Raw genomic sequence first — 25,467 nt, forward strand, 5'->3', positions numbered from 1 at the left:
GCCATCATTCCTCAGCATTAAGGAGACTTGGCAAAGAGATAAAGAGATGGGGGGCAGGGCGGGGGGAAAGGCATCACTAGAGCACATGGCATCTAGCAGGAGGCATTAAACCTGCAGCCAGAAGACAAAGGGCAATGAGTGGAAGCAGGGCTCCAGTTCCTGTTTAGAGATCAGAAGCAGAACTAAAAGTCCTGAAAAGAAACAGAATAAGTGAAAAGAACTGAGTGGTGTACAAGGAAGCAACCCCCTCTCAGAAATAAGACAGAGAGATAAACCCAGATTCTAGAACCTCTAGTACCAGAAAGTATAACTTGGTACTAAATTCTCTAAGAATTAAACTAGAGCTTACTAGGCATCCTTGCCGAAGATAAGGGTTAGCCTTGGAGTTAAGGTGTCAAGTTATGGCTGCATGCCAGAACTACCAGGGGAGGTTTTTTTTTCTTCCAGTTTTAGTGAGATATAATTGACACACAGCACTGTATAAGCTTAAGGTGTACAGCATAATAATTTGACTTACATACATCATGAAATGATTATCACAATAAGTTTAGTGAACATCCATTATCTCACATAGATACAAACTTAAAGATACAGAGAAAAGAAATTTTTCCTTGTGATGAGAATTCTTTCATGCATAACATATAGCAGTGTTAATTATAATGATCATGTTGTACATTACATCCCTAGGACTTATTTATCTTATAACTAGAAATATGTACATTTTTACCATCTTCATCCAACTGACTCTCCTACAAACCCCCGCCTCTGGTCTGATCCACAAATCTGATCTTTTTTTTCCTATGAGTTTGTTTGATTTAGAAGTATAATTGACCTCTACAACACTATGTTAGTTTCTGTTATGCAAGATAGTGATTCAATATTTCTATACATTTCAAAATGATCACTGAAATAAATCTAGCTATGATATGTCACCACACATAGGAAATACATAGTTATTAACTATATTCCCCATACTGTATATTTCATACCTATGACACATCTATTTTGTAACTAGAAGTTTGTACCTCTCAATCTCCCTCATCTATTTCTTTCCTCCCCACACCATCTCTGGCAACCATCTGTTAGTTCTCTGTATCTATAACTCTGTTTTTATTTTATGTTTATTTGTTTTGTTTTTCAGATTCCACATATAAGTGATATCATACATTATTTATCTTTCTCTGTCAGACTCATTTCACTTAGCATAATACCCCTAGGTCCATCCGTGTTATTGGAAATGGCAAGATTTCATTCTTCTTTATGGGTGAGTAATATTCCACTGTGTGTGTGTGTGTGTGTGTGTGTGTGTGTGTGTGTGTATCTTGCATCTTTATTCATCTATTGATGGACAATACTATTGTGGAGAACACTTCAATAAATATAGGGGTGCATATAGATTTTTTATATATTTTTAAGTACTTTTTTTTTTCCTTTGGATATATTGCTGGATCATACGGTAGTTCTGTTTTTAATTTTTTGAGGACTCTCCATACTCTTTTCCATAGCGGCCACAAGAGTTTACATTCCCACCAACATAGAACAAGGGTTCCCTTTCCTCCACATCCTCACCAACAATTGTTATTTGTTGTCTATTTGAGAATAGCCATTTTAACAGGTGTGAGGTGATATCTCATTGCTGTTTGGATTTGCATTTCCCTGATGATAGTGATGTTGAGTATCTTTTCATGTGCCAGTTGGCCATCTATATGTCTTCTTTGGAAAAATGCCTATATATATCCTCTGCCCATTTTTAATGTTTGTTTGTTTGATGTTGAATTGTATAAGTTCTTTGCATATTTTGGATTTTAACCCCTTATCAGCTATATCATTTGCAAAGATCTTTTCCCATTCAGTACGTGGCTTTTTTGTTTTGTTGATAGTTTCCTTTGCTGTGAAAATGCTTTTTGTTTGATGTAACCCCATTTGTTTATTTATTTATGTTTTTGTTTCCCTTGCCTAAGGAGACATATCCAAAAAAAATATTAAGACTGATGTCAAAGCACATACTGCCTATGTTTTCTTCTCAAAGTTTTATGTTTTCAAGCCTTAAGTTTTAGTCTTTACTCCATTATGAGTTGACTTGTGTGCACAGTATGAGAGAGTAGTCCAGTTTGATTTTTTGAACATAGTTGTCCAGTTTTCCCAACACCATTTATTGAAGAGGCTGTCTTTTTCTCATTGTATATTTTTGCCTCCTTTGTCATAGATTAATTGCTCATGTAAGTGTGGGTGTATTTCTGGGCTGTCTATTATGTTCCATTGATCTATGTATCTGTTTTGTGCAAGTGCCATACTGTTTTGATGACTGTAGCTTTGTAGTATAGTTTGAAATCAGGGAGTATGATACCTGTAGCTTTGTTCTTCTTTCTCAAGTTTGTTTTGGCTATTCTGGGTCTTTTGTGTTGTTATACAAAAGTTTTAGTTATTTGTTTCCATTTACATGGAATACCTTTTGCTATACTCTTGCATTCAGTGTGTTCTTTAGCTCTGAAATGAGTCTCTTATAGGCAGCATATTGATAGGCCTTGTTTTTTATCCATTCAGCCACTCTGTTTTTTAATTGTATCATTTAGTCCCTTTACATTTGAAATAGTATTGATAGGTATGTATTTACTTCATTTGTTTAATCGTTTGGGGGTTGTTTTTTATAGTTATTTTTCCTTTCTTTCTTCTTCTTTTGTTCACTTCCCTTGTGATTTGATGACTATCTTTAATATTATGTTTGGATACCTTTCTCCTTTTTGTGTGTATTTATTATAGATTTTTGGCTTGTGGTTACCATGAGATAGACAGATAGACAATCAGAAAGATGATAGATAGATAGATAGATAGATAGATAGATAGATAGATAGATAGATAGGGATAGATGATAGGTAGATAGATAAACAGATAGATAGATAGATAGATAGATAGATAGATAGATAGATGATAGATAAATAAATAGATGATAGATATAGATAGATAGATAGATAGATAGATAGATAGATAGATAGATAGAGATAGATGATAGATAGATAGATAGTTGCTGGATGATAGATAGATAATTCTAGGTTGTTGATCTCTTAAGTCCATTTTAACAACCCTGCATTTTTACTCTCCATTACCACATTTACTGTTTTGGACAGCATATTTTATATCATTTCATTTTGTTTATCCCTTAACCACTTATTGTGGATATAGATGATTTTACTCCTTTTGTCTTTTAACCTTCCTACTAGCTTTATACATGGTTGATTTATTACCTTTATGTATATTTGCCTTTACCAATTAGATTTGTCCTTTTGTAATTTTCATGTTTCTAGTTGTGGCCTTTTCTTTTCCTTTTTTTGTTTGTTTGACTGTTTGTTTTTTCTGGCACACAGAATTTTAATAACCCTTGTAATACCCCACACACCTTCTTAGAAAATGCCAAGTATGTTAACAAAACTCCTAACTGTACAGGAAGATAATAATATTTGGCTTCTTCATGTGGCCACATCCCTTTGTTACTGGACGGTGACACTGGTCAGAGTGCCACCCAGTTACTAGTGTAGGAAATCCCCATCTGTTACAATAAATATATAAATTCTGCTCGCTGTAACACCTGGTTTGTGTAGGTTCCATTTGCCCTATTGGTCACAAATGAGCCGTGATACCATTTCTGACCCCAAATAAATAAAGTCCATTAACAAGTTGCAGCATGATGAGACGGCCTCATGTAGAGAACTTAGGCCCCTTTTTCTGAGTATTATCTGCAGTCGCCTGAATCAGAAGACAACGAAGGGGTTCATCCAGAGCAGCAAGAGGGAGCCTCCCAAAGACTGACTTCATCCCTTCCCACTGTGGTCTCTGCTCCCACTCAGGCTTCTTACTCTTCAGCCTCTCAACCTCCGTTTCATCATTGCATACGGAGTGGATCTGAGTGCCAAACATCATTGCAGTGAAACTGAAAAACATCAGACCCTCAAGGCACAGGAAGATCAAAAGAATTACAGTGACTACAGATGAACAATCACTGAATTCAGTCCACTGCCCTTGGATGCAGGGGATGAACTGCAGCCCTCAGAGGACAAGTGTGTGAATGAACGCCAGCGCGGAGTACATAGTGAAGAGCACAAAAAAATCTCTGATTCTTTTCTCCAACACAATTGTTCAGCCATGGCAAGGATGATCTGTTTTCCAAATACATCTTTTGCAAATACTGCAGTTGTGGGTGTGCTCAGGCTTGATACAACAGCATTTGGGGTACTTGTAGATCACTTCTTCTGCAAACTCTTCAGTTTGCAGGCTTCAGATGCAAACTCTCCATGTATTCTTTAATAGCATTTCCTTTAGGTACTGCTCCAGGGCCGGTGAGCATGGTCCTCAGATAAGACGACAGGGCAAGCATCACCAGGCAGATAAAAACGACCCTGTTGACCACAGAGTACCAGAAGTCTTTGGAAGGCAGCAGCACAATTAACATCACCAGGAAGTCCATGTACATGATCAGAAGCCACATCGTGATGGTGCAGATCATGCCACTGCTGTCACAGATGAACTAGAGGAGGATGAAAAGTCATAGTTGTCATTTTCAGTCAGGAGAGGATGAAGCTTGACATCCCAGAGCCAGTGTCCTGATTATGGCATGGTTTCCCTCACAATTTATTTCTAAACATTTATTGAACATTTTGTGCCTTTTCTTCAGGATCTTAAGGTGCATACTGTCCCATGTGATAGAATGCGAGGCCCAGGTGGGGTCGCTCGGCACCTTGACTCCTCCTGGCCTGAGGCAGCAGCAACATCAACTGCAGCAGCAGAGGCAGGGACACATTGTACAGCAGTGCTCATGTTCAGGCCAGAGCCGCCCACAGCTCCGCTCAGCTGGGTCCCACGGGCTAGTGAGAGGGAGGCTGCCACTGAACGCACATGACAGCCAGAGCCCAGCCTGGAGAGCTGGCCTTTTCTTTTTTATGTAGAGAAGTCCTTTTAACATTTCTTGTAAGGCTGATTTGATGGTGCTGAATTATTTTAGCTTTTGCTTATCTGTAAAACATTTGATCTCTCCATCAAATCTGAATGAAAGCCTTGACAGGTAGAGTATTCTTGGTTGAAGGTGTTTCTCTTTTATCTCTTTGAATATATCAAGTCACTCCTTTCTGGCCTGCAGAGTTTCTGTTGAAAAGTCAGATGATTTCCTTATGAGAGTTCCCTTACACCTAACATTTTGCTTTTCCCTTGATGCTTTTAATATTCTCTTATTATCTTTAATTTTTACTATTTTAATTACAATGTGTCTCTGTGTGTTCCTTTTTGGAACACACCGAGACACATTGTAATTAAAATGTTCTTTTTGCCTAACTTGCTGTAAACCTTTTTGGGTTGATCCAGTTTGGGACACTCTGTGCTTCCTGGGCCTGGATATTTCCTTTCTCAGGTTAGGGAAGTTTTCAGCCATTATGTCTTCAAATATGTTCTCTGACCCTTTCCCTCTCTCTTCTCTTTATGGGACCCCTATAATGCAAATAGTACTATTGATGTAGTCCCAGAAATCTCTCAAACTTCCTTATTTCTTTGTATTCTTTTTTCTGTTCAGCTTCAATGATTTCTACTACTCTGTCTTCCAGCTTGCTGATCTGTTCCTCTGCATCATCTAATCTATTCTTGATTCCTTCTAGTGTATTTTTTATTTCAGTTATTGTATTCTGCAGCTCTGCTTGGTTCTTTATATTTTCTAACTTTGTTATAAACTTCTAACTGCTCACTCTGTTCATCCAATCTTCTCCAGAATTCTTTGAGCATCTTTACAATCATTACCTTGAAATCTTTAGCAGGTAGATTGCTTATCTTCACTTCACTTAGTTCCTCTTCTGAGGTTTTCTCTTATTCTTTCATCTGGAACATACTCTCTTTCTCTATTGCCTTATTTTGCCTAAATTGCTGTTCTTATTTCTGTGCATTTGGTAGGTTGTTACATTTCCTGATCTTGAAGAGTGACCTTTTGTAGGAGAAGTTCTATGCATTCCAGCAGTACACTCCTTCCTGGTCACCAGAGCTATAGGTTCTAGGGTATCCCCTATGTTGGCTGCATAGGTCCTTCTGTTGTAGCAGGCTGACTACTATGGGCAAGTCTGGTAGGCATGACTAGCCCCCAGTTGGGTTGTTTGTCAGGCCCTGCCTTGTACAGAGGCTGCTGGCCACTGGCAGGTGAGGCTGAGTCACAAGGTGACTGGCTGCAGAGCCCAATGTGGTCCCAGATCTGGTGCTGGTCAACTGGTGGGCTGAGCCACATCTGGCAAGAGTGGTTGTGGGGACAGGGTTCCAAGATATAGTGTCAGCCTGCTGATGGGTGGGGTTGATTCCTGACACAGTTGACTGTAGGGTCCATGGAGCCCAAAGCTGGTGTCAGCCCGCTGGTGATTGATTACTTTAGGGTTAGTGTCAGTGCACTGGTATGCAGGGGCAGATCTTGGGCCCTTTAGTGGACAGGTCCAGGTCCCAGGGTGGCTGTGGGTGCAGGGAGTCTGGGGCTGAGTTCCTGTCAAGGTAGCTACTTAGCTTGAGGGTCCCAGTACTGGCACTGACAGGCTAGTGGGCAAGGCCAGTTCCCAGTGCTAATAATCTATAGGAAGGATTCCAAAATGGCACTTGCCAGCACCAGTGTCTTCATGGTAGAATAAGCTCCCCAAAATGGCTGACGTCAATATGTCCCCAGGGTGAGTTCCAGTTTCCTCTTGCCTCTTCAGGAGGCTCCCCAAGATCAGCAGGTGTGTCTGATCCAGGCTCCTTTCAAATAACTGCTTCTTCCCTGGGTTGCAGAGCATGTGTGATTTTGTGTGCACCATTTAAGAGTGGAGTCTCTATTTCCCACACCCTTGTGTGTCTCCTGAAAGAAAGCCCAGCTGGCCTTCAAAGCCAAACATTCTGAGACTTGTCTTCCTGGTACAGGACCTCCAAGACTGGGGAGTCCAATGTAGGGCTTGGACCCCTCAGTCTTTGGGAAGAAACTTTACAATTGTAATTAACCTCCCATTTGTGGGTCACCCACCAGTGGTATGGGTCTTGTCTATACTGCATCTTAGCCCCTCCTGCCCATCATGTTGTGGTTCTTTCTTTACATCTTTAATTGTAGAAGATCTTTTCTACTAGTCTTCTGGTTTTTCTTATCAATAGTGCTCATTAAATGGTTGTAATTTTGGTGTGCCCATGGAAGGAGGAGAGCTCAGGATCTCGGTCATTCCCCCTGGGGAAATTATCTTTAAAATACAACTTTTCAGTTCCCATTCTAGATAAGATAAATCAGAATATTTGGATATAGTGCCTACAATACTTTTTTTTAAAATTTCTCCAGATGATTCTACTGTACAATCACTAGTGGAATCTACTCTTCTAGAGTCTGGAGTAGAGACAATTACTTCTGGGATTAGAATTCAAAGCAATAATGCAAAAAATATCTCTCTAGGAAGGGCAAAAGCATAAATTCATAAATGTTAAAATAAATATACATATATTCAGAGTTGGATTTTCCTCCTTTTTTCCTCATCTAGCTCTGGAAAATGTTCAATCCTGACCAGTATGTATGAGTCAGGAATTATTTCAGCATCCTTGCTTATGAATATCACACGTGTTTTTTTCTTCAACTGGATGCTATATGTGCTCCACTGGTTTCTTTACACATCTATCAACAACACTTCCCTTACATCAAATAACATTCTATCTCATACCATCAATGATTCATCTCTTCTGTGGGGACTCACAGCTGGTTCTTCTGACTCCTCTTTTCTACATGGGAAGTGAAGCTCAATCCTTCATATCTCCAACCATTCTCTATCTCCCAACAATCTACTCCAACCAAGTTTGGACCACAACAATGGGAAATAAGAATATAGAAGCTGCCCACAAATGCTACAATAAAATTCACATGTATCACAGGGAAAAATTCTGACTAATATTTCCAAATCTACATCTCCTTTCTTCACAAAGGAAAATTACCATTTCTTATTGTAAAGTTAAGATCAGACTTGTTTGAAAAGCAGGATAGGTCAGGAATTGGAAGTTTGGGCTCAATCATACTACATTTGAAATGAATATCTTATCTCACTTTAACTACCTATCATTATGGGTTACAGAAATAGGGAAAGAGAACTCCAAAACACCTATAAAAATCATCCACAATACATAATCATAGCTCCCCAAATAGAAAATAAAACATATGAGAATCTTTAACAGAACAGGCTCATAAAAAACAAATACAAAGATTCATATTTTTGATTTTGAAAATAGACTGACTGTGAGATAATAAAGGGAATACATCATATAACAAGCCTTAATTTGAGTAACATCTTTATTCTGACTCATAAAGTTCTGTTCATCAAATTAATTTAAATAAATGGTGATAGAAATGCTGTCAAAACACTTAAAATTGACTGAACATCTAAACTCAAGGTTAATAAGAATGAAAACTCATCTACAATAGAACCTAGGATATTTGTATTTAACTCTAATCTTACTTAAAATTTTCATTAATTTTCAAGATAATTAACTAGTTATTAAAATTTATAGCCCAGTCAAAGTTAGAGATTTGTAGCAAAGAGCAATAAAATCAGAGAATATAAAGGACCAAAAAACAAAGAAAAAGTAGACCTAAGATAAAAATAATTAATTTAATGAATAAAAGGCATAAAATAAAAAGGGAAAAGAGAGGGGAGGAGAGAAGGTGGTATGCATAAAATAAAAAGGGAAAAGAGAGGGGAGGAGAGAAGGTGGTGTGTTCATTTGAGCTAAAAGATTCAAAAGGAGTGAACACAAACATATGGTATTTAAATTTAAAAAGTAAATCTGCCAAATCACTATGAATTTGTTCCAAGAGATGGTTAAAAAAAAATGACCTATGAGTTTCACATAGGAAGTGGTATGGGCCCACAATCATCTTTCTCACATAGTAAGGAAAGAATAAACTTCTTACTAACTGAGAGAAAAACCAAAAATTATTCTTTTGTAATAGAAGCAGCAGAGAGGTCAATAAGTATTGCAGCAGACTCTTACATCACAGCCTCATAGTCTTCCTGCCTTCCTCACAAGCCTATGTAAAAAGGCTGACCTAACTGTGCTTTCATTTCTTCTAAGTCACAGGTAATTTTTCCATGTTAGGAATTTTGCAGATATTAATTGGAAATTATACTGTTTCCTGAGAAAAGAGCAATGGGAGATTGTTTAACAGGCTTACAAACCTGCTTATGAAAATGAACTGAGTAAAAGAAGGTTTTGTTAAGCGAGTTTGACTCACTGGCTATTGATAGTGTTGAAAGGAATTCAAACTACATTAATCTGAAGATGAGGGGAGCATAAGCATATTAACAAAGACTGATATTTTGAACATCTTCAATAAATAGGATAAGTCATATCACTTAGAAGTTACACCTAAATACATAAAATATTTCATTTTCCACTATATAACAGTGGCTGAGTCCATTCCAGGGGGTTATTTTTACCAAATCAAAGAGGAATATTCTGCCTGTTAGCACCATGGATAATTTCTGGTATGATTTTTAATCATATCAGAAATAATTTTTTAAACAGTTTCTAAATCAGTCATAAAATCTTGGAAAAGCACTCATAATGACAAAACAGAAAAACAAAATTCTTAACTATAGTTTGTATATGTTGAAATTATAAGGAGATAGCAGGTGCTGTTTTTGTTTATTAAAACTTCAAGGGAAAAGGCACATCTATTAGAATGACTAAAATCAAAACAATCTGACAAACCAGTTTCTGGAGAGAATGAGGAATAAGTGATAACAGCCATTTTGGAAGACACTTTGGTAGTTTCTTACAAAGCTAAACAAAGTGCAGCAATCACACTCCTAGGTGCTTACCTAACTGATTCAAAAACATGTCTACATAAAAACCTGCAGGTGTATGTTTATAGCAGTTTTATCCATAATCACCAAAAACAGAAGCAACCAGCTGTCTTTCAATAGGTCAATGGATAAGCAAACTGTAGTATATTATTATGATGGAATACTATTCAGAGAGAAAAAATGAATGAGCTATCAAACCACACAAAGATATGTATTAAACCTAAATGTACACTGCTAAGCAAAAAAACAAACCAAAAAAAATAGAAAAAATGTGAAAAAACTACATGCTATTATAATTCCATTTATATAACATTCTGGAAAAGGCAAAGCTATAGAGTGGCAAACAGATTAGTATTTTCTAGGGATTTGTTGGGGGGAAAGAGGTAGGGTTAAAAACGTGAAGTACAGAGGGATTTTAAGGCAGTAAAATATTTCATATGATATTACAATGGTGAATACATGACACTATGCATTTATCAAACTCATAGAATTATACAGCGCAAAAAGTGAACTTTATAGTATGCAAATTTTAAATATATATATATAGAAAAAAATTTTATATATATTTGTATATAAATATATTTATATATATATACATATGTATATCCCAGAAATGGAATGTAAGATCCCAGAATGGAATGAAAAAAGGAATTAGCTATCAAGTCACACAAAGAATATAACTGTATTACAAAATGTATTACAAGTGCAAAAAAAAAACTTCACTGAAGGTAGTAGAGTAGAAAGGAGTTGACTTAAATAACCTTGGAAATGAGTGGAGTCTGTAAAACTTCATACGTAAATCCATACTCTGAAATTGCACATAAACACTGTACTCTAGTTGATAAAAATCATTTCCCATAGGAGCATGTAATAACAATTCTGAAACAACTATACTCCTACACTGCAATTGAACAATTATGTAGATCAATGGCTAAACAGAACAAAGTTTCTCACTGCTGGAGTAGGAGGTTACAGTAAGCAAGGGAGAAAGGTTAGAATGATCCATATGATAATGGGTTAGAGTTGAAGACATCAGTATGAACTCATATTTAGCATAATACAGAAATACAGAAATATTTATAGACAGGCATATATATATATATATAGCAGTTAATAGACACATATATATTTCCTTGCTCTGTCAACTGAGAGAGCCTAGAAACAGCAACACCCCAATGGCAACACCGAGTACCCAGATTTTGGTTTCCAACACCATTCTCCAACAAAAGGAATCAGGACTCCTTTGAGACTCCTTTAGGAAATGATTTTGAGAAATGACTGAGGCAGAAAATATACAAGATGAGTCTGGAGCATCTTATAATACAAGATAGTAGGGAAGTGCTCAAAACACACACACAGTAATGATGGGCATATGTCAAAGTACACAGCAGACAACTGAAAGCAAACTGACTAGTACTCTTCAAAATCATCAAGGTCATCAAATACAAGGAAAGACTGAAAAACTGTCACAGCCAAGAGGAGTCTAAGGAGACCTAACAACTAAATGTAATATATCCTGAGTGGGATGCTGGAACAGAAAAAGGACAGGTAACAACTAAAGATATCTAAATAAAGCTTGAAATTTAGTTAATAATAATGTATCAATACTGGTTCATTAATTGGGACTAAAGTACCATATTAATGTAAGCTGTCAATAATAGGGGAAATAGGTGTGGAATGTATGAGAACCTTCTATACTATCTTCACACGTTTTCCGTAAATCTGAAACTATACTAAAATTAAAAGTTTATTTTTTTAAAACTTAAAGGGAAAAGAAAAGTAAAAGCCTACCTACTAAAAAATTCAGAAAAGAGAACAACAGGCAGTCTGAATAATTTAGGATGTGAGAGGTTGCTCTCCCACATAAAGAAGAGGTCCAGGACAGAAAGCTGCTTGTGATAGGGCAATAACACATTAGATATAAACAAAGAAGATCAAAAAAATAAGAAAGAAAAATGACTGTCATGTTTTATCAGTAAAGAAGAGAAGCTTAGTGTGGACAAATTTAGCAGGATAAATGGGAAAAGGGTTGTCATAAGATTCAGAAGAAAATGCTCCCAAGAGAAAAAAATATCTAGGGGAGTAAAGAAAGCCCTATATATTTCTTCTCAATATACTTGTATCTTTTAAGCTGGTCTGCATAATTTAAGGATCAGTTTTTATTTAAATGTTTTATAATTTTACACATATTGGAGGCAGTGAGACACTCAATGGTCTCATTCTTTTTCAGGCCTACCTACTACATCTAATCATTTCAGAAAAAAGTATTCAAGCAGAGAGCAAACTACAGAAGTTATTTTTAATTTACATAGAATAACTACTCAATTCTCTACTAGGAATTATTAAATTCCTAAATTTAATAATTTAGGAATTATTAAATCCCTAAGTTTAATAATTTTAATAATTTTATAATTATTAAATTTCTAAATTTAATAATGCCTAAATTATTAAATTCCTAAATGAGATACTCTGACAATATTCCTAAGCTTAACCATTAAAAAAAAATCAATGGCATTGTAAATACAGCCTTTTGCAAGGTTTGTGCTAGGTCAATGACATCTAAAGTATTAAATTAAGCCACCAAATCAGCTTGAAATCTTGTGGCCAACAGAACTGGCATAGGGTTTACTACAGCATAACTATGAAACCATGTTTGTGTCATGAGCCAAACACTGTCACCCTTTATTTGGACTGTCAACACCTGAAATCTGAAAAAAAAAATCTAACCTGTAAATGATTCAAATTACAAGGAAACTGCATTCTCCTTAATACCAGTGATAAATAACCAAACTTTTTTGATACTATCCTTATGCAAGCAAGTAGCCCTAGTACACTTTCAAGTAGTAATGAACTAAGTAAAATGCAATACAATGACAACTTTCATAATTCAGAGAACTATAAAGACTTGTGTAATTAGCATTGGAGGTGTGATGTAAAGTCAATCTTAGTCCAATGACCCTTGAAGGCATCACGAAGCAGGGAAAGGTTTGGAATCAGACTGACCTGGGTTTAAATCCTGCTTTTGTGGCTTGTCAGCACTGACAAAGGAACTTAACAAGTTAATGTCTCAAAATATGTTACCTCATCTATAAAAGGGAGAATATTGACCTCCCAGTTCTGATACTAACATTATTTTGTGAATATTCAATAATACGAGCAAACACTTCAGCATTTGTTATTTATCAGGCTGCTGTAAGTACTTTATATAAATTAACTTATTTAATCTTCCTAACCACTCTAGAAGGTATGTAATTATATTATCCCCATTCTACAAATGAGAAATATCTAGTATGGAAAGATTAAGTAACTTATTCCAGTTCATACAGCGAGTAAGTATGTTTTCATAACTAAGTAATCTGGTTCTAGTTTTTGCTCTAAATTACTACATTATAATATCATTATTAAATCAGTTAATAAATCAGTTCCCTTCCAGTCACCCTAACTCCAATTCATCTCATTAAAATACTGACATTATTTACTTTTTATTTACATTTAATTTACTTTTAATGAAAGAGAAAACTGATCCGTTACCAAGTTACAGTAATAAGAACTATACTGAACTATGTTCAATATCCTATGATAAACCACAATGGAAAAGAATATTAAAAAAAGAATATATGTATATTTATAACTGAATCACTTTGCTGTACAGCAGTAATTAACACAACATTGTAACTCAACTATACTTCAATAAGAAAATAAATAAAACACCATTTGTCTCCCCCCAAAAAGAACTATATTGGCAGAATTTATTTATTGCCATCAATATTAATTCATCTATAAAAATAAGTGGTTTTTGTACCAACTAGTTCTCCAATATGCTAAATATGTTAAATATATTCTAATTCACTAAATAATTACACGTTTTAGAGTTATTCTAAGGAAACTCTCAGGTAATCTTAACCCTAAAGTAAGGCTAACTAACTCTTCACAGTTTTATGGTCAATTACAAGGCTGTCAAGTGCACATTCAAAATCACAATAAAACCAGAAAAGTACATATAAGTCAACATGTAAGCAATAAACTATTGCTTATATAAAAACAAGTGGCAACAAAAAGTTCCATACCAGCTAATGATTCTGGAATCAGTGGCACTTTATAGGTAGCTCAGGTTTCACAGTATTTCAGAGTCTACCACAAAAATATTGTGAGGTATATGCACCAAAGGTCATCCACTCCATTCTCCTCACTAGCATTTTCCCAACAAATAATCCCATGAAAACATTACTCTGACACTGACTTTAAATGTTGACTTTTTGGAGACAATAAAGCCCCACTCTAACAGAAGACCTTTAAAACAGAAAAAAACTTTAATGAATATTCTTTCATAATTCATGTCCTTCACCAATTATTTTGAGAGAAAATGCACTTTAGCAAAGGCAGTATAAAACTATACTTTGTTAATACTTAGTAAATAACTGACACTTATTAAAATAGTAAACCTCTGTTTGCTTTAATTCATCAGTAGATTAATTACCTTAGATCTCTCATTTCTATATGATTTCTGTCCTACTGTGGAATGACTTTATCCTACACCATCTATATCTTATGGCTTTTGATGAAACACCCACAACACCTTTAACAGTATCAAAACCTGTTAAAACTGAAATCCTCATAATCCTCACTTATTTTAAATTGTATTACGTAAAGGGAGCTAAGGAATATATCATCCTTCACCCTTAAGTCTCCCTATTCAATTCTGTCTTCCTTTCCCCAACATTACCTAAATCCAAGATACAGGATCAGGTGGCAACACTTAAACAGAAAACACAGTATACAGCCTTTAATGCTTTAGCATAGATGCTTCATTGTACCAATCAACTGTTACAATTTCCAAGAAAATACTCAATGCTGTACCTCATAAGACTATAAACACATTTTTTTACTTAATTGGAGCTAAAAATGAGCTTTGCAGCTTATGCCTGGAAAAGGCTTACATTTTTCAAACAACTAAAATTAGAAGATCATTTTGGTATGCAAAAGATGTACTAAATAGAGCAGTCCGTTTAACACTAAAAGCCTCCAGTAGGGAGGGCATTGTTCACAACTATCTCTCTTTGTATATCCTTTTTTCCAGAGTTTAAAAACCTCCTTAGAGTACTGTACTGCATTATCACAGTGAATGCCAGAGCACCAAAATAAGGAATAATCTGTACTTAATATCCCTAATTTGTAAATAATGAGACAATATAACAACTGGTTTCTAAGCCAACAAAAGAAAATCAATGACAAAATTGTTGATGTCTAGAAATTGTTCTTTACCATTACTACAGAGGGTATAAACCACTCTGTAATGTGCACATGTTTCCAGGGAGTCCTAAGGAAGAGGCAATGGAACAAATGCATGACAGAAGCATGACTGGTCTTCTGCAACAAGCATTCTCCTTCTCTTCAGGTTTCTCTTTTTATTCCATGCCAACCACTTAACTCAAACTTCAACCTGAAGAGCTGGTAAATGATCAAACTACCTAGAGTTTACACTAAGTAGATAGAGATGGTCATTTTGAAAGGAGAAAAATTTGTTACTCTGATCATATTTTCTGACCTATGACTTTAAATATTTTTTGATGATAGGTGAAATATAAATAACATTCAGATGAGTGAACAAACACAATTCTAGTCTTTACTATAACCTTGTAATATGTTAAGAAGGTAAGAGAAATATGTATCCCTCAAATCCAATCCACCAATATTCTAAACATCCCACCCAAAGCTGGTAAATATAAATCACAGAGTTGGAAAACTGCCCCCTGGCATCCACAGAGAGGGCTTCCAGGCATCAACATTTTCCTTAAACTCGTTGAAACTCTATTTCTCCATGCTAAACTACCCAACTCAGAACAGGTCCTCTTTCTTTACCGTGTTTTTCTTTTCAGAGTTAATCAATTTTTGCATTTGCATAAATGATTGCACAGAAGACTTTAAATGTAATTCTTTGTAAAAGATGAGATCTAACAAACCAAGATTAATCATACTTCAGTGACTTGTTAAAAATAAAAATAAAGCTTACATTGAATATGACTAGTAAAGCTGTCATCTTTGTCCTCAGTCTATATTTCAAGAATTATTATAGGACATAAGTTAAGAGAACAGCTACGTCCTAGGCACATAATCACCTGTTGGATACATGCCAGGATCTTGTGAACAGGAGGCAGTCATTTACAAGATTGTGCTTTTTACATTTTGAGAACAACCCATCATTACTTACAGGGAAAAAAATTAGACCTAATATCTGTTTTCCAGAAAAATTTAATATCTATGGAAATCTAAACCCTGTTATACAGTCCCCTTCTAAATTATAAGTACTTATTTAAAAACTACTCTTTCCCTAATACCATCAGGTATCATACTGCCTGCTGTTCTTTTCACTCACTCACTTAATCTATCAACTAAGCTATGCTGGGCCAACAGTATCACCTGGTGTTTACTATATCAAATTGTCTGACCTAGAGTTTCTTGTAGGAATTGTGTACACTTATTTTCAAGTCACAGTTCAGAAAAAGTCTTTAGTACTTCTTACATATTCATCATCTTGTAAACCTCTTACTCCCTCTAACTCAGCAATTCTCAAAGTAGGCAGCATAAGGAAAGGAAAGGAAAGGAGATGTGAGGGACAGGGAATCATTTAGAAAATTAGTAATTAAAGAGAAGTTTTTCAATATATTAAAAATCCCTTGGCCAAGATTCTGATACATCCCTCTTAGTAGAACATCATCTCACCTCATCCTTTCAAAAATCACAATGCGTCAAAAGAAATAGATATAACTTATGAGAGAGTCCTGGGAAATACAAAATCAGAAAACTATAAACAGTTCTTGGGTAATGCCCAACCCCACCCCGCCTTTACTCTCACCCCTTATCTTCTCCAATAATGTTGACTTACGTAGTATGACAACCATGCAGTTGTACGAAGATTGAGGTAAGTACATCTTTTCACTGCCCATTATTGTCTTAGACAAACCACTTACATCTATATGCCTCCCCTCACAAAAGGTCCATGTTCTTATTATAATATTTTATGCTTAAAAAAGTTACCTAGGAAGAAAATGTAGTCAATGTCTAGCTGGAGTCCCAGCTTGAGTGTTAAAGCCAGGTCTGCCTCTGGGACTCAGATATGTTTAGAAAAATCTGGTAAACTCATGCATTGAGGTCACCTGGAATCTGTTTGTAGGAGGGACTCAGGTGTCTCCAGGGAAAGTACTTACCCTGAAGGGAAAGAAAGGGAAAGAAGTTTTTCCTAGTCTCCAAAATCTGATTCTGAGAGAGGTGATTCTGAGTTTTGTATGGAGTCAGTCACTAAGATTTGCTGTTCCCTGCCACCACTCCCCAGAACTCCATGGATTTCTGTCTGAGTTCTGAGGCAAAAAGAGGATTCCAAAAAAGTTGAAAGAGGTATCTTTCCCAAAAAACTATGTAAGACATTAGAGCAAAAATTATTCCTGCTATGGTATCTACTTTGTGTATAATACAATGTACCTCTCACACACCAAGAACTTCAGATAATAAGATAGGACATCTCATTTATGGTACTTTATAGCTGCATGATTCAGTGCAGTTTATAACAGTATCCTTTACCATGTTAAGACCATCTAAAAACAGCCCTTTGTCAGAAATACTAGTATTTTCAAGGTAGACATCCTCCTATAAACAGGGCACAGAGACTTCCATAGATGACCTACCTCACTGCCTTTGTAGAGTTCACTATGAGTACATGTGAGCCACCCTGCAGCCCCAACTAAGCGTTCCAGAAATAGTAGAATAAATAATAATAATAATAATAAAGCATGAACTTTGAGAAAAGAGGAAGATCCCCAATTTTAACTGACAGTAAGAGCCAGAGAAATATGGATTACAGGAGACTAGTAATACTCAGATATGAATATTTAGAAAAGTTTGCCTGGAATGTAATGTTTTCCAATCTCCAAGTAAATGGCATGCATGTAATTTCCATTTAAACATCATCAGAAGTATTGAAACTAAGTCACTTGAAGACAAGGTCTTGGTCTCAATTCGCCATAGTCTCCAAATCTCTCTTTCGTAGAAAATGAAACATTTACTCTTTTTTTTACTTTTCCCCCTTCCCCTTACTCATTCTCTCTCAACCTTATAAATATATAGTTACTATACCGAGTACGTTAGCAGTACACTGAAGAATTCCTGAGACATCTTCAATATCTTCTTTGTTGGAATGGTCTGCATAGGAGCATCTGTTAGAAATATTGTAGAAATTCTTTTCTACATCCCTATAACTAAGAAGAAAACAAAATTAGTATATGGAGAAATTTTTTAAAGATTGCAAATGCACTCATATACATACACAAAAGCATGTGTTTATGCTCTTAGCAAAATGACATTTTCAAACAACTGAAGCTTTAAGACATAATTTCTGGCATAACCCATCACTAACATCAGAATAAGCAATGTGGACCTGGAACTGGAAGCAATCATTAACAAGAAAGCAATGTGTGAAAAAAATAAATGATGAGAACCAGAAAATACATCAGTTTGTATAGTTAATGTTTCTTTATTTGAGTGCTTCATAACTACTGGTAATTTGTTTCTATAATGAATTTGCCTAGAAAAAGAATAATTAACAGTGCTAATTTGGTGCGTTGGCACTAACTGTGTTGAAAGTAAACACATCTTAACTTCTATTACAGTCAAGAAATTAGCATGGATAACAAATAAAGCATTTGGTGTCTGACAGAATTTGAATCATGGTCTTACCTTTTTCTATCTGTGAGACTTTGGGCAAGTAATCTAATCTCTGTTAGTCTAACTTTCCTCCCTCATGAAATGGAGATACCTCCTAGAGGTCTTACGAGGACTTAAAGATAAAATGCCTGTGTTGATAGGGGCTTCCCTGGTGGCGCAGTGGTTAAGAGTCCACCTGCTGATGCAGGGGACACGGGTTCGTGCCCCAGTCCAAGAAGATCCCACATGCTGCGGAGCGGCTGGGCCCGTGAGCCATGGCTGCTGAGTCTGTGCTCCACAGTGGGAGAGGCCACAGCAGTGAGAGGCCCGGGTACTGTAAAAAAAAAAATGCCTGTGTTGACTGAAACTTTTCCAGTTTCCTCTGAATTAGAGCTAATGCACCAAAGCTGCAGAAAATAAGGGTCAAACGCTCCCATGTTTCAAAAGAGTAGCCAAGAAGACCAGACATCGCCTTCAGAACTTAAGAAGTGACTAAATAGTCACTGCCACTGTCACCTCACCACCAGCATACATAAGCCAAGGAATAGGAAAAATTTGAAAGAAAATAATCAGAAGAATGAGTTATTGGCCTAGGAGGAGAATACTGTTGTTATCTCCCCCCACCCACACACACACACAAACACAAGTAAAAGAGAGAAGGGGAATATTCTCTACAGAGGTCCAGTTGGTGAAAGAGGGATCTACTCTGATAGAGACTGAGGTTTAGGTATCTCATTCCTCCGTGAATATCTGCTGAGGTGGTGGAATTCCTGATCATCCCTCTATACCTGACTGAATGGAAGAAGATTCCAGGGAGTGTTATTAACCGGGAAAATAAATAGAGCCAAATTGGAACTGACCTACAATCCTACCATTTGGCAAGGCAAAAACTATGGGTTTCCCATGGGAAAATTCATATTTAGTGATATGGAGATATCACTAAAGAAAGGTGAGCTGGGGGTGTCCCATCCTATTGCTTTCCCAATCTAGAGGCTGCAGCCAGAGGCAGGGATTACACTAGCAAGACTGTGGAGTGAAATCCACAGAGCCAGGAGCTGAGGCATCTGAAGCAGTAAAGGCAGAGCCTGTACATGCACCTTGCTGAGGGCATCACAGCAAAGAGAAGATTATTACAACCACCAGTGAAGTAAATGATGCTTCTACTATCTCCCATTTTATCCATGCCTGATATAACACATCAGAAGAGAAAGGAACCAGAAAGGATTGGCCTAAACCAGAGGGGTCAATAATACATGATATCACCTCTACATTGCATTCCAAGTTCCTCAGGACAAGGTGTAACCCAGGCAGAGAGGGACAGAGAATAAGATTGGATATGAGATTGAAGATTTGAATTGGTCTGGAGTGGACTTTATACTCCCTGAAAGTACTTGGAATACAGTGCAATCTGCCCAACCTAGTATTAAAGAGGGCTCATCATAGCATGTTTGAAATGACTGGGGAGAAAAAAGTAAAAGGGTTTCATGTTTGTAAGATTAGACTCCAATAAACCAGTTAAGCAAAATGCTTACTACAGTTTCTAGAATTCAGGAATCACTCAATAAAAGGTGGAATGGGGAGCACAGTCATTAAACACAGACAAATACAGGTTTATTTTTAAATCAAGCTCCACCATTTTAATTAGAGTGACCTTAAACAAAATATTTTTTCTCACAGGCTCAATCTCCTCATCTGTAAAAATGAACTTAATACAGTGATCCTATGAAATAGATTGTTAGTATTAAATAACAGATATGAAGTGCCCAGTATATTACCTCAAAAACAGAGAGCAATCAATAGATATTAGATTTTATCTAACTTGTTTTTATTCAGTAAGATAGATATTATATGTAAATATATCTGAAAAAAGCTACATCACTTTTTAGATAAAATAATTTACAGCCACAAAATCTGACCATGACAGCATAAGTAATATCACTGAAGCTTGTTTCCCAGAATAAGCAGGGTTAACCCACTCTTAATTTCACTTCTAATGTTCTATTGAAATTATTCTAGCTTAATCCTTATTCAACTGTCAAAATAAAAAGAGAACAGAGGTTGGCTGTATAAAACAAACATAGAGCTCACAGTGATAAATGGAGTAATAATATACCTTTAGATGATTACAGGAAATGGTGTCCCAGACCAATATGAGGTTGCCAGCAGTCTTACCTGTGATATTAGCACAACGATGCTCATTCTGGCAAAAATTATAAAATGAATGGCATGATACTGAATACATATTTTTCTATACTTTGATGTTCAAAATATATAATGAATTAAAATTACATCTCAGAAAGATGATCATGTTATTTTCTAATCATAGTTTTAAAGAAATCTCTGCTTTCTCTTCCCTACCATAGCAATCCGTTTTTGTGAGCTAAAGACCAGTAGGAGTGGTGTAGTATAAACATGAGTGAGAGCAGTTAGATTAGGCACTCTGGAGGAAGAAATGTAGATTTAAAAAAATCCAAATTCTCTGTAAGAAGAAAGCTGTAGCTGGGACATGAACTGGGCATATTTAACTCCTGATGCTAAACAAATGATTGCAGAGATTTTTTGTTTGTTTGTTTGTTTGTATTTTTTTGCAGTACGCGGGCCTCTCACTGTTGTGGCCTCTCCCGTTGTGGAGCACAGGCTCCGGACGTGCAGGCTCAGCGGCCATGGCTCACAGGCCCAGCCGCTCCGCGGCATGTGGGATCTGCCCGGACCGGGGCACGAACCCGTGTCCCCTGCATCGGCAGGTGGACTCTCAACCACTGCACCACCAGGGAAGCCCAATTGCGGAGTTTTAAAGGCTCAAGGAGGACAGGTAAAGGATACAGCAAGAGGATAAAGGGAAAGACAATCAACAAAAATTAAGGTGCAAAAGAGTCAGATACAATAGTGATAATTATAATTCAACAAACATACTGATTACCTATGTATACCAAGCTGATTATATGACTTACCACATTATTATCATTAATATTTCATTTAAACATCACCCCTACCATGCTATTATTCCCATGTTTAAGAATGAGAAAACTGAGACTCAGGAAGGTTAAGTAATCTGCCCATGATCATTCAAAGGCACAACCTGACTTTAAATCTAGTAAATCTGGTATGTCTACTTCCAAGGCACATTTTCGCAGTCCCTTGCTCTGTACTACACAAGAAAGCTGCACAGAGAGAAGGGCACAAGATAATGACAAGAATGACATCAGAAAAAATTGTCACCATAAACCAGATTTTCCTCAATCCTGAGTTCCTTTTGATTCCTAAGGTAAACACTGCCTGTCTCCTACTTACCACTTTTGCTTCTCACTATTCTTCCCACCCCACACTGCCCCAAAAGCTAGTCCCTTCCCTAGAAGCTTCAGTTAAAGAAAGGCTAACATAAAGATGAACAGTCAGGGCCCTCTTTTCTCATTTTAGATTGAGGGAAGAAGACTGCATATGCAGAGTTTACACAGCAATCAAAATCTACCACAAAGTCAATCTGACACACTGTAGCAGAACATTAAGCATAAATGGAAAACTATGCAAATAAATGAGTATAATTTATGCCATAAAAAGAAGGATTTTGGATACTAGAGCTATAGATTTTAGAACTATAATGGACCCTAGGGATTACTCATTTTACACCCCCTTCCAAAGCATAATTTACTCTTTTATCCACTATATACATACCTCTGTGTACATACCTCTGGGCACAATGTATTCATTTATTCACACTCCCCCCCAAAAACCTGTTAGTTCTTCCTATGTACCAAGCATTTACAAAGACACAATAATATAAGAGTAAATAAGATAAATAACCAAATAAGAAAATAAACAAGATAATATAAGCTAATGATAAGTACTATGAAGAGAGATAATAGAGACTAATGTAGTAGAAAATCACTGCGGTTGGAGATTGAGGTAGGGGATTGAGGGTTACTTTAGGTGGGTGTCATACCTTCCTGAGGATATGACATTTAAACAAAGACTTAACTGTATAAAAGAATAATCCATGCAAACATCTGGGGACAGAGAATTCCAGGTATATGAAATAGTATGTGCAAAAGCCTTGAGGCTAAGCAAGCTTTGGTATGGTTGAGAAAACAACAGAAGGCTGGAGTGGAGTGAAAAGTGAGGAGTGGAATAGGATGAAATCAGAGAGGTAAGCAGAGGCCAGATCACAGGAATAGCTCAGATTTTATTCTATCACAGTAAGTTATTATATGGTTTTAAACAGGGACTTCAAAGCATGATCCCTGGACCAGTAGAATCAGCAGTATCTGGGAACTCCTTAGAAATGCCAATTCTTGAGCCCCACCCAGACACACATGATCAGGAACTACAGGAGTAGAAGCCAGAAAACTAGATTGGAATCTCTATCTGAGAGACCATGGTGACAGTGGAGATGAAGAGATGAAGATTTATCATACCACATGAATAAATTATTTAAGCACTTATTTTCCCAGCTTGAATGATCTCTATGAATAAATAAATGAACAAGTGAATGGATAAGTTAAGGAACAGAATAAGTGTTTAAAGATAAAGTTGCTGAAGTACAGAGAGGCTATCTTACTTCCTAACAAGAGGCTCCATTGGCTACTCCCTCCCAATCCTCCATCTGTCTCATCCTTTGAACAGCTGCTCACTTCATTCAAGTCAAGTCTTGGAGACTAAAAAAAGCCTCAGAGAGTTTCTATGGGCTACTGGTATAAAAATTAATTAAGGAGCAAGACTATACAATCCTGGAGCTCTGATAAATAATGCAAATCCTAAGGCAGAGTATCAAAACAGAGGAAAGGGAAGATGGGAAGGTTAGCAGTTGGAAGCTGAATTATGAAATTAAAAAGAAAAAGGCTAGCTCCTACTCTCTGTTACCCATTCTGATTCATCATCCAACCCAAGACACCTAAAAGCTGAATTATTTCAAGACAAGCTTTAGGCAAAGCCCAATTTCAGCGATTAGGAAAAGCACCTCTTTCCCACCCTCACCTCCCCAGAAACATGTAAAATAAACTTTCCAGCACTTGCTTGCAATTGCCTGAAATCCCTTTAACTGTAAGAAACACATTCCTTTTCAGTTAGAGATAAAATTGTGTTTTCTTAAGAGCAACAACACATATGAGTGAATACATTTTAATCCAAGTGTTAGTGATCATAGATGCTCTCCTTTTTCAGTATTGAAAAAAGAAATTGAAAGCAGAAAGATGGACTCTAAAAGGCAAAGAGGACACTGGACAGGGAAACCATGGCCCTTTTTATCTTCATCAGCATGAGCACAGAAAAAGACAGTGAGCAAAGGTACTTCAAATCCTCAGAAGGTAGCCAACACCGAAGCAAAAATATGCTACTAGGTCTTAGAACCAGTAGGACATTAAGACACCTCTTTATATGAAAGTCCTATACCCTGTCTGTTCTTTAAATAGTGTCTGCAATAAACAGAACTAGGGAAAGACCATTTAGGCAATGAACAAAGAAATACCACAGGCTATGTCTACAGAGATTGAGAGGAGAGTTGAGGCAGTTATTTAGATGAAAGAGAACTCCATCCTACTAATGGAAAAAATAATTTTCTGCTGATTATAGTAATACAGTTTAGTTATCTAGTTTGATCATATTTATAAGATTCCCACTCTGACTTGCCATGAAGACATAATTTAGTTCACAAATAAGACTATTTCAGCAGTCATTATTTGATTTCAAAACGGAGAGGGCATTCATAATTCCAGAAATAATTTGCATTTCATTACTGGTATTGTCATTAAAATCTTAAAAATAATGATGATAATAAATATGAGTAAACAAGCATGTGGTGCTTACCACATACCAGGAATTATTCTAAATACATTGACTAGTTTAATCCAAACACCATATTTGAAAGCAGCAAATCCAATGAGAGTGATTAAGTTTTATTTTAGAGTATGTGGGAAGAGATTAACTTGACATTATCTCTCTTAAAATAAACCATTTAAAACTACAAATAGCCTCAACTTAAAAACCATCTCATGAGTTTAAATAATATGTTTTTTCTAGTACTGTACTCTTGAGGATTGATATGACAAAGTTTCAGGGCAATTCCCTTTGAAATGACAGTTAACATAATCATCAAGCACTTAAAATATATGGCATTCTACTCAGTACTGAGATTATTTTTCCACTAAGTTTTCTTCCCCTTTGTTTTATTAAAAAAAAAAATCACACTACATCCTAATAGCCAAAAATATGTTCTTGATCTCCATGGTAATGACTATTACCCACAAATGTTAAATGATTCCCCATAGCATTTCAAGAGGTACCAGGATTTGAAACTTGGCTCCTCATAAGTTCTTAAACTTCTACAAAGATAAATAGCTGTAGTACATTGTACATTTAATTTAAATAGCTAGACTGCATCAGAAAGTGAATTTAGGCTTTTGTATTTGCCAACTGCTTTCTGCCGTAGCCAATCAACATATACCTTACACTTATTTGGAGCTTCCTGTTTACAAAATACTTTCATTAAAATTACCTCATTTAATAATGACATATAATCCTTGATTTAGTTGTTACCATCATCATCACCCTTTAAAAGAGATAAAGTTACTTTAAAGTTCTACGTCCTGGTGAGGCCTTGAATTCCTGTCTTTTGACCTCAAATCATCTTACTTTACATCATTCCACAACCATTTCAGGAAATAGGGAATAAATAAAGGAAATATGTAACATGTGACTCTAACTAAACAAATACTTCTCACTGAACTGTGTTAAGCTTGTAGTGAATTTGATTAAACTTTACTGAAGGACCCTAAAATCTCATTTAAAGCCTCTTGGCTGTTACCAATAAACCTTATGATATTACTAAGGCAAAATATGAGATTCAGTGGATGAGAATGAGAGGGTAAGAGCACAAGAAGGAAGAAAAAGGAAAGCACTAGCAAAAGGGATTTTACTTAAAAGGATTCAACACAAATAAACTAAAGGAAATCACTCCATGGGG

At 36.2% G+C, this 25,467-nt stretch overlaps 1 protein-coding gene and 1 pseudogene across 2 annotated transcripts in view; both read right to left on the reverse strand.

Annotated features, from left to right (window-relative positions):
• The window catches only part of GUCY1A2 (guanylate cyclase 1 soluble subunit alpha 2), a gene marked incomplete at both ends in the record, with an annotated part of 393,777 nt that overhangs the window by 334,417 nt on the left and 33,893 nt on the right, over nucleotides 1-25,467 (reverse strand). Inside the window, one exon of the mRNA XM_079709222.1 lies at nucleotides 17,946-18,067. Coding sequence (XP_079565348.1) covers nucleotides 17,946-18,067 — 122 coding nt within the window. The remainder of the gene's footprint in view (nucleotides 1-17,945; nucleotides 18,068-25,467) is intronic.
• On the reverse strand, nucleotides 3,609-6,782 carry LOC307056623 (palmitoyltransferase ZDHHC7-like; annotated as a pseudogene). Its single transcript has 2 exons — nucleotides 6,611-6,782; nucleotides 3,609-4,595 (listed from the first exon to the last, which is right to left on the reverse strand). The product of its transcript is annotated as a palmitoyltransferase ZDHHC7-like (transcript).

This window comes from Hyperoodon ampullatus (assembly GCF_949752795.1).
Source record: "Hyperoodon ampullatus genome assembly, chromosome: 7".
NCBI lineage: Eukaryota > Metazoa > Chordata > Mammalia > Artiodactyla > Ziphiidae > Hyperoodon > Hyperoodon ampullatus.